Source organism: Canis lupus, chromosome 38 (assembly GCF_048164855.1).
Source record: "Canis lupus baileyi chromosome 38, mCanLup2.hap1, whole genome shotgun sequence".
Lineage (NCBI taxonomy): Eukaryota > Metazoa > Chordata > Mammalia > Carnivora > Canidae > Canis > Canis lupus.
The window spans coordinates 22,259,784-22,278,232 of NC_132875.1; the positions used below are offsets into that span (position 1 = coordinate 22,259,784).

Genomic DNA, 18,449 nt, shown 5'->3' on the forward strand with positions numbered 1-18,449 from the left:
TTAGATTTTGTTTATTTATTCATCAGAGACACAGAGAGAGGCAGAGACACAGGCAGAGGGAGAAGCGGGCTCCCTGCAGGGAGCCCCATGTGGGACTGGATTTCAGGACCCAAGGATCACACCCTGAGCCAGAGGCAGATGCTCAACCACCCAGGGGCCCCTGCAAACTGAATTGGACAAAGAGAAGTAAATTATGAAAATGTGACAAGACACAGTGGGTTGGGCTAGGGCAGTTAGTGGTGGAAAAGTAACTAGGAAGATAAGGGTTAGTTTAACAAGACTTATTTGTTCTGATTTTTCTTGGCCTCGACTCCAGGTCTCTGTAGATAAGAATGTTGCTTTCCTTCTGGTGTAGGGAGTTCATCATCCGATGGGGGTTTTATCTCCTGCTTTCAGGAAGAAAAAGGGGAAGTCAGAGGGCTCTTCTTACAATGCTGTGTGTCAAGTGAGCCTTTGGGCCACCCTTCATGGCCGCTGTTGACCACCACGTATTTTTATTTTTAAAATATTTTATTTATTTATTCATGAGAGACGCAGAGAGAGAGGCAGAGGCAGAGGGAGAAGCAAGCTCCACGCTGGGAGCCCAATGTGGGACTTGATGTCAGGTCTCCAGGATCACGCCCTGGGCTGAAGGCGGTGCTAAACCGCTGAGCCATCCGGGCTGCCCGACCACCACGTATTGAGCTGGCCCCTGACACCTAGGTCCAGCGCTTATACCGTCCTGTGCTCCAGTCTCTTATCTGCTTAGATAAATGAGAAACATGGGCTCTGTTTCGTTTTGTTTTTTAAACTACTGGCTCCTCATCTGTAAATGGGGATAATAATAGTCCTTGTCTGGTAGAATTGCATTAAATGAGATGAGGCAAATAGAGACTGTTACTTAGAAATGACTTAGTAAATGTTACCGGGGGGAGGGCAGTACGTTTTCCTTTGCCCTTCTTGGTTCTTGGCCAAGACACCCCTGTGATAAAAAGACACATTCACAGGAGAAAAACAAACAAGTTTAATAATGTGTATACCTCCTGTATGCCTGTTTTTCCTCCGGGAGAAATTCCAAAAAGACCCTATGCCACCACCTTAAACATTTCCAGCTAAAGACAAAGATATTGGGGCTGGGCGGGGGGTCAGTTATGGGAGGTTACCAGGAGGAACACTGTGAAAAGGGTAAACGTTATGAGTTAAGATAAGGGTCTCTAGAGATTTAGACTGGTCTTTCTCTTCCTGGTACAGAAAGGGAGACACTCTTGCAATGGAGAGTCCTCAGTTTACTACTATAAGTGTAAAAGGGTAACTTGTGCTCAGTTTTCAGAGTTTCATCTGTGTCTGCTGTTCGTTTAAAAACAACCAGCTTAAAATGACCTGCCAAAGAGACTTATCTTGGGTTGGTATATATGGCTCCCCTTTGTGATTAAAAAGAAATAAAACGGGTTGCTGCTATAGTTGATTTTCTCCTCCCCCTTCTAGTTAGAAACCTCTGTTTAGAAGTAACCCTGATCAAAATGATCTGTATTTAAGAAGCATCAAGGGAAAAAAAAAAAAGAGCCTTGGCTTGCACGTTAGACAACTTGAGTTGAATTTTCCTGCAGCTAGAGCTGGCAGGGTTAATGTGCTCCAGCTGAGAAGCCCTGCTGGTCCCTTCTGGCAGCCCCAGATGCAGATACTGTTATATTAATTACAAAAGAAAACCCGATTAACTCGGAAGTCCTTAAACTATCTGTGAGGCAGCTGCTCCAGCTCTGAAGCAGGTTTTCTTCCTCCCTCCTACTGTCAGGCCACAGTTTGGAATCTCTTCTTTATAGAGCTGCTGAAACTGCACTTCTCCATAGGTCCTCAGAGCCCCTGGTTAGTTCAGTCAACTTTTTGATCTGTTGTTATAGTAGTCCAGGGAGAGCTAGCATGATTAAATTCACAGATAATTTAAGATAAAAACAACCAGCCCAACCATCCGTCCCCCTCAATGGTTTTTCTTGCACCAGTTAAAACCTGATGGCGTCCTGGAATTTTAGAACTGGAAAGGATGTTAAAGATGATGTCATGCACCTCCCTGAGTTCACGGATGAGAAAATCCAAGGCCAAGAAAATTCGAATGAATTGGCAAAGTCACAGAGCTAGTGAGCAGTGGAGCCTGGGATTCACAATCTGCCCTTTTCTTCCTCATGCTTTTTCTCTTGCATGCTTTGCTCCTCCCTCCTGGACCATTTGCCTGGGAGAGGCAGGGAGGGAAACGATCTAGTGTTGACTATTTCTGTTTGTGCCCTTATTCAAATCTGGTAGACCTATGCCAGAGATCTAAAAGTGGAAAAGCTAACGATTAGTGGTGGAAGCGAAGAGCTTGAATAGTGACATACTGAAAAATGATGGCAATACCCATATTGCAGATTTTCTTCAGTCCACTATTTGCATGAAGAACCCCAGTGGAATGCATGGAAATGAAAATTAAAACTGGGCTCAGCACCAGCCCCCTCTCCCATGGTCCTGGTCTATGGTGGTTTATTTGTAGTAGCTGTTTTTGTCACGACAGATGGCGGGGGAGGGTGATCATTTGGGTCAGATGATTAATGGGGTGTGTCTCCTGTGGTTTTGGCTGATGCAGCATGTTTTACTAGCTTTCCTATAGTTGACATTTTGTCCCAGAGGTTTTGTGATCTCACCCTCCGGTCCTGTAAAATGATGAGCTGGTGTTAGTTCTATGTGACCCACTCTTCACGTTCATTTTAGCTTCTTTTAAAAATTATATATCAACTTATGTTGTAGGAGTTATGAAGGTCGTCAGTGTGGGCTTATTATACCTGGGCACCTCTCTGAGCATCTGAGCGGCACTGGAAAAAGAGGAAGGGATAAGAAAGGATGGCTGAAAGTGATTCTGTCTGGTGAATCTACCTTGCTCACAGCTCACGCTGACACCATTGTAGTTAAATTCTTTGAGGTGAACGGAGAGGTCCTATTCTGTTGTCCACGTCCATTCTGTGTTGAGATGAAGGTTTTTGGGAATGACCATTGCCCCTGGACCTTTCTGAGTACTTAGTGGAACTACTTATAGCTTTCAATAGATAATTCTCCACAGTAAATGGGTTCTTACATAGAACAAACAAGTGCATAACTTGAGTACTTACTAAGTGTCAGTCACTGTGTTAGGTGTTGAGGATACAGAGAAAAGTATGATGGTTCTTCCTGCTTTCGATCATTATAAATGGATAACTAGAATAGACTCTGGTAAGTGTTGTTTAGTTGTGAACAAGATATGAAGGGACTCAGGACTAGCCCATTGCTACTTGCTCAGTGGCCACACAAGCAATTGGCTACATCCCCTTGCTTTTATTTATTTATTTTAGAGATTTTATTTAAATAAACTATGCACTGAATATAGGGTTTGAACTCACAACCCCAAGATCAAGAGTTGCATGCTCTGCTGACTGAGCCAGCCAGACACCCCTGTCCCCTTGGTTTTATTTTATTTTATTTTTTTTATTTAGAGAGAGAGAGAGGCAGAGACACAGGAGGGGGGAGAAGCAGGCTCCATGCCAGGAGCCTGATGCAGGACTTGTTCCCGGGACTCCAGGATCGCGCCCTGGGCCAAAGGAAGGCGCCAAACCGCCGAGCCATCCGGGGATCCCTGTCCCCTTGGTTTTAGATTGTGGGTCAAAGATTAGACCAGTGGTCCGGTGTGTTACTCTTGTGGTTGGTAAATGCCTTGAATACAATTAGGCACTCTGTTACCATTCCTTGCCTTTTCAAAGGAACTGGTCTCTTTCCCAGAAGAGTCGATTTCCTTGTCTTGGTATCCTGATGTACATAAGCAGGCCAGGTGATGGACTTACAGACAGGCATGAAAGGACAGGCTTAATGTAATGCATGGAGGGGTTTGGGTGAAAGCAAAACCTTCTTGAAACCTTTTGGTGGTGCCATTTGTGGAAAAGAAGGAGGTGTTTGAGGATTTGTAACAGGATAGATAGATACAAACTGGAGTAGAAGAGCCTCTTAATTAAATCAGACCTCCCTTTCACAAATAGGGTATGGATAGTTTGACAGCTCAGGGCAAAGTGATGAAAATGAATACTTTTCATTTGGTGCTACACCAAGTTTCTTTCTTTTCTTTTTTTTTTTTTTTACACCAAGTTTCAGTAAGGTTCTATTTGGCCCAGAGATAGGCTTCTTACAGCCTAAGAATCCTGTGTCTGTGTCTTCATGAATAAACACAGGGGTTGCCTGAATCACACACAGGAGTGGCCCCTGAACCAAATAAGTGCCTCTGAACCAAATGATTGCATTCAGAATCTGACACTTTCAGGTCAATGCGTTCCTGGTTCCTTTTCCCAGACAGCAGTTTCTCCTACTTTAGGAGGCTTTGTCTTCTCTCTTGAACACCATTTAATGTGTTTGTGGAAGCTCGCCATTTAGATGAGCGTGGTTACCCTAAGTGGATGTTTCTGAGCTAGATCATGTTCTTCCTCGATTTACCTGGATTTTCCCCTAACAGGCAGTTCCTCCCTTTGTCTTAACTCAGTAGGACATGGCAGCTGGGATGCTGTCACCAGCTATTAGAGATATGAACTGGAAAAGATTCTGGAAATAATGCAAACTCAAGTAACATTGTATCTTGATGTATGTATATGTAAAGATTTGTTCTCACACACATACCTAGGAAAGATTAGCTCACACATTTAGTTATAAAAGATGTCATAAATGAGGAAAGTAACCAGCTAAAACTGCAGATGGTAGAGACATATAAAGGAGCCTTCTATGTTCAAGTGTTAGGTCTTCTGTCACGAAGGTTTTCATTTTGACATCTTTAGATATGGTTTCTCCTTGGATTCACGTCCTAGTTAGTGGAGTCTTTAGTGGCCCTGTCTGTTTAAGGACCTCATGATTGTAATGGAGTCCTTGTGTACGTGGGCTGGTCATTCACTGGATGAAAAAGGAGCGGGGAGGGATCAGGTCACTGACAACTTTCTAGGTAGAGACAGTTGCTCTGGGGACAAGTCAGGAAGGGGACTTCTTTTTGATATTTGAGGAGTCTTTCTGACCAAGATGTTTTCCTGATGTCTCCTCCAACCAAGAGCTCTCTAGAAATTTCTAACCTGGGGCCCTGCCATCCTGACTGGGTCTCTGGAAGAGTCTCTGTCTACCCCTCCTCACTGTCTCTCTGTACTCCTTTTTCCTTCTCCATCCTCCCCTTCCCCAACCAGGCCAGCTGAGCTGCATTGCCTTCCCACCTAAGGAAGAGAAGTACCTCCAGCAGATTGTGGACTGCCTTCCCTGCATCTTGATCCTCGGCCAGGATTGTAATGTCAAGTGCCAGCTGTTGAACCTGCTGTTGGGGGTGCAGGTGCTTCCCACCACCAGGCTGGGCAGTGAGGAGAACTGTAAGCTTCGACGCCTCCGCTTCACCTATGGGACTCAGACTCGGGTCAGCCTGGCACTCCCCGGCCAGTATGAACTAGTTCACACGTTAGTTGCTCACCAGGGCAACTGGGACACCATCCCTGAGGAGGATTTGGAGGTCCAAGAGGACAGTGAGGACGCTGCCCATGTTTTAGCTGAACTGGAGGTGACGATGCACCACGCTCTCTTACAGGTACCAGTCTCGGATTTATACAACAATTGCTCACATATGTACCAGCTTTTCCTGATTTGAGCTTTCTCACAGAGTGATTTGGCAATATATAGTCTGGGCTCTGAGCATTAGCTGATGGAGCACATAATCTAGGAAGTTGAAAAACAGACAAGGCCTGAACGCAGCAGGACTCTAAGCTATTCACTTATCTCCTTGCCCCCTTATCTCCCTTTCTACAATAGAAGGAATGTGCTGCTTGCATCTTGACAGGCTTTTACAGAGTAATTATGATCAGAACCAGAAATCCTTTTTCATTTCTCAGCAGGAAGGCATTGCTAGAATTGTCTACAGCCATCCCTGTCTGAAAGGAATGGTAAGATGGTGGATTATTCATGCTCCTAATCAAGTTGAGACCAAGTAAAGAATTCTGTGAGTTTTTCCTTAGATCTAGCCATTATTTACTAAGTGGGACAGATCATATCTCCTACTTCCTAAGGAATTGGAGAACCTGGGGACAGATCTGGCTCAGTGTAAGGAGATAGGGAGATCCTATCATCTTAAAGGATATCTTCTTGACTTCTCTCTTGAAGTAAACTCCTAAGAGAGAGCACAGCTCTTGTGGTGTCTTCTAAGAGATCATATCGACTAGTATTCATATCTCCGCTTACGAAGGATTCAACTCTTGTGCTAGGCTTCCTCTCCTCTACAGCTGGGGTCGGGCTATGTGATTAGACTGAGTGGGGATCAGCAAAGAATGTGACTATATCGGGTCAGGAGTGGGTAAGATGAAAAGAATGCAGACTTGCTCAGAACAGAGTCCCATCACCTTGATTAGCTGTGCCAGGAAGGAAGGGCTAGGTTAACAGGACTAGGAAATTTTGTTTCTTCTTTCTTACAACCTCTGCACCTACCCCTGTTCTAAAAAGCCTGATCTCCCAGTCAATGAATGAGTCCTTTGGTTGTGGCCACGGCCTCTGACACTCTAGAACTAGAAACTGTCATCTCATTTCCTTCCAGAGACCAGATTTCTTTTATCTTGATAAATGCTAGAGGGGCTATGTACACAAGCCAGCATTTTCTTGGAGCAGAGTTTCAGTGGTACTTTCCTCCGTTTTCAGAGTGAGAGCTCATACTCCTGAAGTCCAGGATGCTGAGAGGGTTCTTGCATAACGCTGACAAATAGCTCTGACAGTAATCCTTGTTTTTTGACTGAGGCTGCTGGGTTCGCTATGAACTTCTTTGTAGTTAGTAAGTATTTAAGCCATACACAATCTCTCTGACATACTGGTCCAATCTGGTTCCTTCAGGTTCCAATGGCTTTCAGACTTTTCTAGAGTTTCTTTCCCTGGGGTCACCTGGCTGGCTCAGTTGGGAGAGCATGATCTTGATCTTGGAGTTGTAAGTTTGAGCCCCACATTGGGTGTAGAGGTTACTTTAAAAATTTATATATATATATGTGTGTGTGTGTGTGTGTGTGTGGTGTGTGTATTTATATATATATATATGTATATATGTATATGTACATATGATTTTATTCAGTGTAAGAAATAATATTTTCTAACAGGATCTAGTACGTATATACAATATACATTAAAATAACATTTCAGGGATCCCTGGGTGGCGCAGTGGTTTGGTGCCTGCCTTTGGCCCAGGGCGCGATCCTGGAGACCTGGGATCGAATCCCACGTCAGGCTCCCGGTGCATGGAGCCTGCTTCTCCCTCTGCCTATGTCTCTGCCTCTCTCTCTCTCTCTCTCTGTGTGACTATCATAAATAAGTAAAAATTTAAAAAAGTAACATTTCATGAAACGATACTTTTACTTTTTATAAAACACACTATTGTCTGTTTTATTTGATTTCATTTTTAAAAAATGATCGTAGCTGCTACATTCTGTGTTACTGCTTAAAAAACACTGTTAGTAGCTTTCCTGACTGCTTGCTATAGGTTGGGTGGTGGTTCTTCCTGTTCTTGCCTTTTAAAAAACAATCTTGGAATGTGAACAAAGCCATGTGCAGGAGAAGCACATCACTTGATTGATTTCTCTGGGTCCCTTCATTTTATTGGTTTTAATTTTTAATGCTCATTTACTTTTGTTCCATGAATTGAGGCAATTGGAGCAAGTGCAAGGCAGGAGAAGGAGAGCCGTTCCCCAGGCGCACATCTGAGCACACAGCTCACCAGGGAGAGCTCCCCTGGCCTGCTCCTGATGTGTGTGAAGCACTGCACTGAGCTTCTGGTTGAGGAGGCTACTTGGTTGGGAAGTCAGTATACCAGATCAGCTTTCTCTCTGTACAGCTGAAATACATATTTTCTTTCTTGAGGAATATTCTTCTCTTGTCTTGAGGAATTCTCTAGCCTCTTATGTTCTGTTTCATGTGGTTTTTGAGACTTCCTTAGCCAGTATTTCTCCGCATCTGCTTTATTCTCCAGTGGTTTTGATGTAGAAATAGCAACGGGCCCCAACGGTTCTAAGTTTGGAACCCCTTGATGCCAGGCCTCAGGGAAGCCTGAGTAGCCTTTGTGGAGCTCAGGCCCTGCTCTCCCACTACAGTCGGGCTCCTGTCTTCATTACACTCATGGACCTCAGTGCTGGGGGCTCACAGCCGGGGGCTCTTCCTAGCTTATCTTGAAGATTTTTGTGTCAGTGAAAAAGATCTTTTTGTTTAATTCCAGCTATATTTAGGACCAGTGAGATAGCTCTAAACAGACATTGCATTTGGTTTGCAAAGAGGGTGGTAAAGAAAGGAAAACTTAGCTCAAGGAAACCAAGACTGAATTAGGGGAAATGAGATGTTCATTTTCAACTGTCAGATTATCAAAGCAGAGTTTCCCACTACCCCCTTATACAATGGTCATTCTTTTGATATGGTGCTTTAAAGTCCTCATAAATTAGCCAGTTTCAGTGTGTTCCAGAATAGTCTAACCCATGTGGACCCACAGTGCTCGGTATTCCCAGCTTTTTAGCTCTGGGTCTCCTGAGATTTTCAGTTCATAATTCAACAGCAGAGGAACACCATCACACTGTTAGTTTCTGTAACCTCATTTCATGTGGAAACATAGTAATTTTCCAACTGGCAGCACATTTCACCATTGACCAGACTTACTAGGTGTGTCTCCACATATATACTTCCCCTACCCCCTTCCTGGCATGTTTACTACCACCCCTTCCTAAGAGTCCAGTGGAACACGAGTGTCTGCTTTAAGTTGCCTCAGTCTGATATGTGTGTGTGTGTGTATTTTTCCCATGAACACCCATAAGAAAAGGGAGTATCAAGGAGCTGAGATGATGAAACGTTCGCAGTGTGAGGGGGCACTCCTGTAGCCTGCTTGTGGTGTTTCACTTGTGTTAACTTACAGAGCTGTCAGTTGTTCTGCTGGCCTGTTTATCTCCACCCTTTGGACAGATGTACATGTCACCTGGCAGCCAGACTGCCACATGCTGACATGATTCTTTGCTCAGAATGATGTCTGATGGGGTATCTTTGAGGAAACTGAGGTAGACTGTCATGTTTGCAAGTAAGTCTGATGACTTGCAAGTAAATTTTATTTTTAACTCTAACTAGTTGAATTAGTAAAGTTTTCTCTTTATAACCCTCAGTACTGGGTAGCCCAGGTGGCTCAGCGGTTTAGCGCCACCTTTAGCCAGGGGTATGATCCTGGAGACCCGGGATCGAGTACCGTGTCAGGCTCCCTGCATGGAGCCTGCTTCTCTCTCTGCCTGTGTCTCTGCCTCTCTCTCTCTGTGTCTCTCATGAATAAATAAAATCTTAAAAAAAAATAATAATTACATTATAACCCTAGTACCCTCTGTCTCAGTCAATAACTGGCAATGGAAATAATCTATTTTTAATATCATACAGACATTGGTACTTCTAAGTTCTCAGCCATTAATACTTTCACAACCCAAAATTGTTATAAAGGATTTTACTTAAAAATGACAAAGGTTTATGCAAGACTTTAACCTCCAAATTTACTCAACATTGTTGCTAGAAGACTAGCCTCTCTCAATTTTTATCTATTCATTGGCATTTATGATGGTGCCTATAAAACTAAATCTGTTGTGTGTTGTTCACCTTTAGTTAGATACCATATCTTATCTTGAGTGTCTCTAGATTGAAAGATAACAGTTGATTGGTAAAAAAGGCGGAAAGAAGGCTGTGTGAAGGTCCTTGGGGCAAGAAGGTAACCTTTAAGAGGAGATAATATATGGAATTGGGTAAAAAAACAGCCCTTCCAAGGGAAAAGACCCAGAGTTGGGGTAATATGTATATGATGGAGAATGGCACTCTTGAAATACAATTACAGTAAAGAAACTGTGATTATACGGGGCAAAGAGAAAGGGGAGCTAAAGTGTTATGTTAAAAAAGGGTATTGGAAGTTCAGGCAAATGCGAAATTATAAATTCCTTCTAGGCAGTGAGCCTGTACCCTTCATATTTAACATCTCTCTTGGCTCTCCCCGAACACATACTAACAGATGTAGTAGAATATAAGCATCCTGCATATCTGCGTATGTTGCAGGTTAATTTCTCTATTAAGGAGGTTGGTGGTTTAGAGGCAAGTTTTGTTGTTTTAAATCCCTCTGCTCACTAAAATAAAAGTAAAAAAGAACAGCTTGGGGCAGCCTGGGTGGCTCAGTGGTTTAGCTGGTTTAGCACCGCCTTCAGCCCAGGGCGTGAACCTGGAGACCTGGGATCCAGTCCCATGTCAGCTCCCTGCAGGGGACCTGCTTCTCCCTCTGCCTATGTCTCTGCCTTTCGCTGTCTCTCATGAATAAAAAAATATGTAATCTTTAAAAAAAAAAAAAAGGACAGCTTGAATCTGAGGCTGTGTGTTTTTTCAGTTTACCACCAGTGATTCATTTGTGGCCTCTCAAGGTTAGCTCTTGGGGAGAAAATCTGGCAGAGGTTATAGTCTTAATCTTCCTCTCTTGTGTTGTTTCTGGGGTCCCATCTATCTCTTTCTTACACCCAGAGGCTTCCCTGTTTTCACCACCTCAAAGATCTGTGTGTGTTTCACCTTGAATCAAGGATGGTAGGGGTAGGGAATTCAGAGACTCAGGGGCTGGAAATACTGTCAACAGGCAGAAACTGTTGTTTGGGCTATTGTTCTCTTTTGGACTTCTTTCATGGTATCTCAATCAGTCCCTGCAGGATTGCCTCATGGCAGAGCCTTTCCTTTGTAGGATATATTTCTTCATCTAGAACACTAGGATCGTCAGGATCCCTAAAGTCATCTTGTACTTCCTTTATTCATCTTTCAGAACCTGCCTAACATCAACCCAGACAATTCTTGACTGTTAAAACATCTCTTTATAGTCTAGTGGACCTGGATGTACATCCTGGCTTGTCATTTAACTGACGGTGTGACTGGGCTGGTTCCCTCTTTTGCAAGGTGGGGGAGCAATCCATATCTTCTAGGACTGGTGTGAGGCCACAATATGAGGGTGTGTGTGAGGATGTAGCACAGTGTCTGTCACAGAATAAGTCAGCTTCCTCCTCACCCTCCCCCCCTTTTTAAAAAAGATTTTATTTGAGACATAGAGAGTACACAAGCAGGGGGAGCTGTAGGCAAAGGGAGAGGGAGAAACAGACTTCCTGCTGAGTCAGGAGCCCGATGCGGGACTCGATTCCAGGACCCTTGGATCATGACCTGAGCAGAAGGCAGACTCTTAAATGACTGAGCCACCCAGGTGCCACTCCCTCCACCCTTTGAATGTATTAATCAGCATCCTTGAGAAGAGAATTTATCCCTCTCTCAGTCACCCATCCCTTCCCTAACAGCCATGGGGGTTAGGATGGTTAGCCATCCCTTCCTTTTGTCAGTCCAAAGTCCTTCTGGTTCCAACTTAGCTATCATTACTGTTCTGCTCTAGTTAGAGTCAAAGTTCTTTGTCATTCATTATGAAGTTCTTTGTAATGAAAGAAGAGAAAGATGTTATTAAAAGGTAAATAAGACAAAAGTCATAAGGTTAAAAGGTAAAGTTTTCCCTTCCTCCTTCTCTCTTTTCCATTAACCACTTTGTCTCTGCTTTGATGAATCTAGTAAGTGACAAGAATAAAGCTTCAGATTCCTGCTTTCATCTGTATCTCTGGGTACTGGATGTTCGAATACCCACAAGGTAGATCACATAGAGGCTATTCGATATGTATTCAGCCAAGTATTTTCTACAGTGTAACAAGAACAGAGACATATTTTCCTTCATATGTAATTAGTACTTAAGAGTAATCCTTCTGGGAACCATGTAAAAATGAAGAAAAATCAACCTGTGTAAAAACAAACAGGAAAAACATCTCAACTGCCCCATGAGAATGGCACGGGAGGAGAATGGACAGTAAAGGTAGGTAGACTAGAGGACAGGGATTGAGGCCATGCGCGACGTGGTCAGTTGCTGAGCAAGGGCACGGCTATATTATGTAGTTGTGTACTTCTTTTCTGTGTGTTGTCAACCCAAGGCTTCAGAACTGTAGAGGAAGTAAAGACCTTTGTGACCTGCCTGATCTCCTGGCAGTCTTATGTTTAACCATCAGTTTATATACTTGTCCTTGGCCAGAACTGAATTTCAGGGACGTGCTATGAGCCATAAGAGCCAGTGTTTTTAGGAAGTGGTCAGGCTTCTTCAGCAATCAAGCGATTTTTCTTGGCATTTGAGGTAATGTCATTTTATATCAAAGACAAAACCTAAGAGGGCAGTTCTAGTGTTTGCAGAGTAACAATCTCTGAGAAAATTGATGATTGACACACCAACCTCTGTAGATTCCATAGATTTGTGCAGAATGCATTCTATGAGAGAAATCTCTTTAGGAGTTCACTGTGACTCCCACTGGGAATTCTGGGGATACTCTTATTCCCTGAGATTCTTTTTCCCTGAGTCAGTTAGGAGCAAAATGCTTATTCACCACTTTATTCTTGGAGGAGGAGGCAAACAGCAGTTGTAGCTAAGTGTGTGGGATATGGGTTGAAAGATAGGAAGTTTTACATATGAGTATTGAAAATGGTTTTGAGCAGGTAGTGAAGGTGTTATTTATTCATCCATTCATTCCACACGTATTTCTTGGATGCTTACACAGTGCCAAGCACCATTCTAGGTGCTACGATGGCCAATAGCCTTTTACAAAACCGTCCAAGGTCAGGCCTCCCTCTCAGGTGGCCATAATAGGGCCCAGAACAGGCCTGGCTCATCCTCTCTATATTAATTGTTACTTTTTCACTCCTTGTCTCCAGGAGACAGTGCTGGCTTCCCTTTTTGTTTATAACTGTCAGGGATGAGTCATCCTTCACCCCAAGTGTCACCGAATCACATAGCACATTCCAGTCTGGTTTGTACCGCTGCCAGGATGTCAGGCAGGAGGCTCTTTCTGCCTGGCTCCCAGTGCTCATGGTCATCAGCACGGTGAGACCAACTGCACACATTAATTCACTGGGGAATGGAGAAGAACAAGTGTGGTATTGTTTTCTATCCATTTTTGTTTAGTACAAGATACATTTAGGAGTGGACAAGTTCTTTCTAGGTGCCAGTATATCGAACAGTACCTACCATTAGAAAGCCCTGAATCCATTTTTGTTAATTTATTTATTTTAAAGATTTTAATTTACTTATTTGACAGAGGGAGCAAGGGAGCACAAATGGGGAGCAGTAGAGGAAGAGGGAGAAGCAGACTCCCCACTGAGCAGGGAGCCCAGTGCGAGGCTGGCGCCCAGTGCAAGGCTTGATCCCAGGACCCCAGGATCATAATCTGATCCAAAAGCAGACGCTTAACTGGCTGAGCCACCCAGGCGCTTCCTGTTCCTTTCTTAAGTGAATTTGTACCTGTGAGCAAATAAAGTCAGCAGTCTCCTAGGGAGGATATTGGTTCTGCAAGTGGACCCCACAGCTTTTGGTGTTTGTGCACACAAAATGGTTCTTTGAAAAAAACCTAGAAATTTATTTTAGAATTTTAAGAAAATTGAGGTGCCTGGGTGGTTCAGTTGATTGTCTGTCTTCAGCTCAGGTCGTGATCCCGAGGTCCTGAGATTGAGCCTCACTTCAGACTGTGATCAGTGAGGAGCCTGCTTCTCCTTCTCCTTCTGCCCCCTGGCTCCTGCTTTTTCTCTCTCACTCTCTATTTCAAATAAATAAATAAATAAAACATTAAAAAAAGAATTTTAAGAAAATCTGTTATAAACAAGCAAACAAAATTATTCCTGACAAAAAACAAAACAAAACAAAAAAAATTATTCCTGACAATTTTCTATTTAGAAAATACCTCTTATTTTGGTTTGCTTATTTAGGCTTTCTTCTCTTGATATTCCTGTAATAAATTAGATTGATTTATATATATATTTTTTAAGTTTTTCTTTATTCATGAGAGACACACAGAGGCAGAGACATAGGCAAAGGGAGAAGCAGGCTCCTCACTGGGAGGCCGATGGGGACTCAATCCCTGGACCCCTGGGATCATGCCCTGAGCCAAAGGCAGACGTTCAACCACTGAGCCACCCAGGCGTCCCGGTTTATATCTTTAAAAATGGTTTGCAACTTTACTTATTTATTTTTGTTTTTAAAGATTTTATTTGAGAGAGAGAGAGCTTGCGCGCATGAGTTGTGAGGAGGAGGCAGAGGGAAAGAAAGAAGCAGACTTACATTGAACAGGGAGCCCCAGTGCGGGGCTTGATCCCAGGACCCTGAGATTATGAACTAAACTGAAGGCAGAGGCTTAATCAACTGAGCCATCCAAGTGCCCTGGTTTGCAACTTTAAAATAAGTATTTTAAAAAACATTTTCACCTATAGTTCTCTACCTTACTGTAATGTTTCATTTTTTAGGATTCTCTCCTAGTCTTTATCAAATTATTATATGTATTGTAACATTGGCATTTAGGCAATTGCGTGTTCTACTCTAAGCCTTAAAAGTTCTTACCCACTTTTTGAATATGCCTCATGAAGTGATTCATACTCTAGCAGTGTGACTCAGGGTAGTGAAAGGAGGTTTGTTTTGAACAGTGGGATGAGTGTCAGACTAGTCTACCAACCAGAAAACATTTCATGCAATTCAAGGCTTAGATGAAACAGCAGATTTCTTCTTGGCCTAGTCTTGGATGGAAAGTAGCTGGATCTTTAGCTCAAATTAGAGATGATGAGATGCTAAAAGCACTTTTAGCTTTGGGAAGTTCAGAGTGGCCAGCCAAATAACAAGTGATCTACCTTAGAATTAAACTTACTGGTTCTTTATTGGGGAAAATGATGAGATCTTTGTAAAGCTTTTTTGGGGATGGGAGATCTCTCTCTCTCTCTCTCACACACACACAAACACACACACACGGTACATGAAACAATAGGCTGACATTTCCCAGCCTTTCTTACTTATCTAGCGAAGGAGATCAAAAAGGAAAAGGTCCTAGGTTTTTATTTAAATTTTTTTTTTCGGGGGATCCCTGGGTGGCTCAGTGGTTTAGTGCCTGCCTTTGGCCCGGGGCGCGATCCTGGAGTCCCGGGATCGAGTCCCGCGTCGGGCTCCCGGCATGGAGCCTGCTTCTCCCTCCTCCTGTGTCTCTGCCTTTCTCTCTCTCTGTCTATGTCTATCATAAATAAAAAAATAAATAAATCTTTAAAAAAATAAAATAAAATAAAATAAAAATTTTTTTCATCAAAAATACTAAATAAAGAATGAAAAGAGAATATGAGTCTGAAAGAAGAAATAATTGCATATGTTTTACATTTTAAATAAGTACATTTTCAACATCTGATAAATGTTAAGGACACAATTTTGACAGTTTGTGTTAAATTCTTTTATAGCTCTGTAGAATGTGCTTGAATTCTGTGGAGGATTGATTTTGAGTTTGTAGATCCCTAAAGACATCCCACTTGGTGTGCATGCAATGGTGATACAGGCATGAGTTTCCAAGTTGACCTTTAGGTCTGGAATACCAGGCAGAGTAGACATAGATATAGATGAGCAACCTATGCAGTGGATAGAACCATATGCTCTTTAAGTGCCTCAAGATCCTCAGGAAAGAAGAAGAACACAAAGTAAAAACTATTGGCTATAAAATGACCTGTAGAGGTTTGTTTCTAAACCAAAAATCATACTTGAAACTCACTTTAGGATCTTGGCTATAACAGTCATGATTGGGTTCGGTCATATGTAACAGATGATCAGAAAAGTGGGCTTGCTTAAACAAGATAGAAGTTAATTCCACCCCCCCAGCCCCACACCCCCCCGCACATGAAAGAAGTCTGAAGCTAGGATAGTGAAGTAGCTCTGGGGGTCCACTGATCAAGCCCTGCAGTCAGGCTCCTTGCTCGGCCAGGAGCCTTCTTTCTTCTCCCTCTCCCTCTGGCTCTACCCACTACCCCCAGCTTGTGCATGCTCTCTCTGTCTGTCAAATAAATAAATACAATCTTAAAAAAAAGAAAAAGAAAGAAAAGAGAAAAGGCTTTCCTGAAAGCCCACCCACTTATTTTCAGCCTTGTCTGTAAAGGCCATTGCCTTCCCGATAATGCAGAGGCTAAGTATTGGATGGGCAATCCTTAGTCTCTGTCATACCAAGTGATCATGAAAATAAAGGTATTATATTACCAAGACTTAGGTGGCTAAGACTTTGGGATACCTTCAAACCTTTAGAATAGGACAGTAATAATGTTTGGCAAACCTGGCTTAGTTTGTTGCTTGATTGATTCAACAATATTGAGGACTGTGTGTTAAGCACTGGAGTTTACCACAGTTAATAAGGTAGACATGGTCCCTGCCCTCAAAAGCATTGACAGGGTATTGGGGGAAAAATGACTTTTTATTTATTGTTTGTTCATTTATTAAAGATTTTATTTATTTGACAGAGAATGAGAGGGAAAGAGAGACAGCACAAGCAGGCAGAGGGAGAGGGAGAAGCAGGCTCCCCGCCAAGCAGGGAACCCAACCTGGGACTCCGTCCCAGGACCCTGGGATCATGACCTGAGCCAAAGGCAGACACTTAACCAGTGTCTGGTTAACTGAGCTGCCTAGGCGCCCTGAAAAATGGGTTTTAAATAATTTTATAAATGTGTTGAACATTTTTTAAAAAGTTTTTATTTATTTATTCATGAGAGACCGAGAGAGAGAGAGAGAGAAAGAGAGAGACAGGCTCCATGCAGGGAGCCCGACGTGGGATTCAATCCAGGGACTCCAGGATCATGCCCTGAGCTGAAGGCGGATGCTCAACCGCTGAGCCACCCAGGCATCCCTAAATGTGTTGAACAAGTGCTTGGGATTGTGTACTAGGAAAGACTAAGGGTGTGACAAGCGTACACAGGGAGATTGGAAGATTGCTTGGGAATTAGCCACCTTAGAAATGTGGCTGGGAGTATGAGCAAAGATGAGAATGGGAGGAATGTTCCAGGCAGCCTCAATCCCGATCTGATCATTCCCACATCCATTCTTTCTCATTCCATTGTTTGTCTTACCCCTTCATCTGAGGGCATCAGTGCGTTCCCAAACACAAAGGAAGCCAGGGACTCAAGTCTTTTTATCTGAAATGACTAAAGAGACTGCCATCCTTTCTACGGACTTTTTTCTCACTCTCTCTAGATGAGTGTCTGCCTCTTAGGCTGCAGCAGGGAGTGTTGGGAACCCAGGAAGGAGGCAACAAGTGATTGGGGCAAACCGAAGCCCCACTGCCTAGTCACAGATCTGGATTTTGGTCTCAGTGTGGGACTTTGGGGAGGCCCTGGATTGGTTCTGACCTGGAAGTGCTGATATGAACCTCCCTTCCCCTTCCAGGATGTGGACATTGTGGTAGCACCGTGCCAAGGCCTCCGGCCTGCAGTGGATGTTCTGGGTGACTTGGTGAATGATTTCTTGCCTGTGATAACCTATGCACTCCACAAAGACGAACTGTCTGAGAGAGATGAGCAAGAACTTCAGGAAATCCGAAAGTATTTCTCCTTTCCCATATTCTTTTTCAAAGTGCCGAAGCTGGGCTCGGAGATCATTGCCTCATCTACCAGAAGAACAGAGAATGAAAGATCACCCCTCCATCACCAGCTGATGGACCTGGGCTATCTGAGCAGCAGTCACTGCAACTGTGGGGTCCCTGGCCAAGACACTAAAGCTCAGAGCATGTTGGTGGAGCAGAGTGAGAAACTGAGACACTTGAGCACATTTTCTCACCAGGTGCTACAGACTCACCTGGTGGACGCAGCCAAGGCCCTGAACCGGGTGCACTGCCATTGCCTCGACATCTTTATTAACCAGGCCTTTGACATGCAGCGGGACCTGCAGATCACTCCCAAACGTCTGGAGTATACTCGAAAAAAGGAAAATGAATTGTATGAATCATTGATGAATATTGCCAACCGAAAGCAGGAGGAAATGAAGGACATGATTGTTGAGACGCTTAACACCATGAAGGAGGAACTTCTGGATGATGCTGCCAACATGGAATTTAAAGGTAGGTCCCAGAGAGCTTGATGTGGGCTGCTCGGACCACAGGATTCTTTAACCCTTTTCTAGCTGGAAATCGAGTCTCATTAATTCTGAAGGAAACTCAGGAGAATCTCATAAACCTAACTGTCATTAGTAGGAGCCCACCTTAAATCACTTAGCCAGAGGCCTTCCTGGAAGATTCCACTGTTGTTCCTTCCCGGGGTTGGTAGTCCAACTTCTGATAAGTTCATCCTAATAGCGGTCTTTAATCTCTAGTTTGTATCTGTATCCCCTTGAACTTGATGGAGCTGGAAAATGTTACTAAGTCATGCTTTAACCTTGGCTTTAACCTTGGCATGGCCCATGCTTCCTTATTGGTTCTTTTTGTGTGTGTGTGATGGTTCTTCTTTCTAGGCTGCTCCTGAAACCCAGCTTAGGAGTATTTCCCAAAGTCATCTTTTCAGTCCCATTCTTCATGAATGGCTGTTTTTTTGTTTTTGTTTTTAAGATCTTATTC

The 18,449-nt window shown here is 43.4% G+C and overlaps 1 protein-coding gene across 2 annotated transcripts in view; it reads left to right on the top strand.

The window, feature by feature from the left end:
- The window catches only part of DSTYK (dual serine/threonine and tyrosine protein kinase), a 50,203-nt gene that overhangs the window by 13,329 nt on the left and 18,425 nt on the right, over positions 1-18,449 (top strand). For both annotated transcript variants that reach the window (XM_072814554.1, XM_072814555.1), the window contains exons 2-3: positions 5,187-5,575; positions 17,288-17,957. In XM_072814554.1, the coding sequence (XP_072670655.1) occupies positions 5,187-5,575; positions 17,288-17,957 (1,059 nt within the window). The remainder of the gene's footprint in view (positions 1-5,186; positions 5,576-17,287; positions 17,958-18,449) is intronic.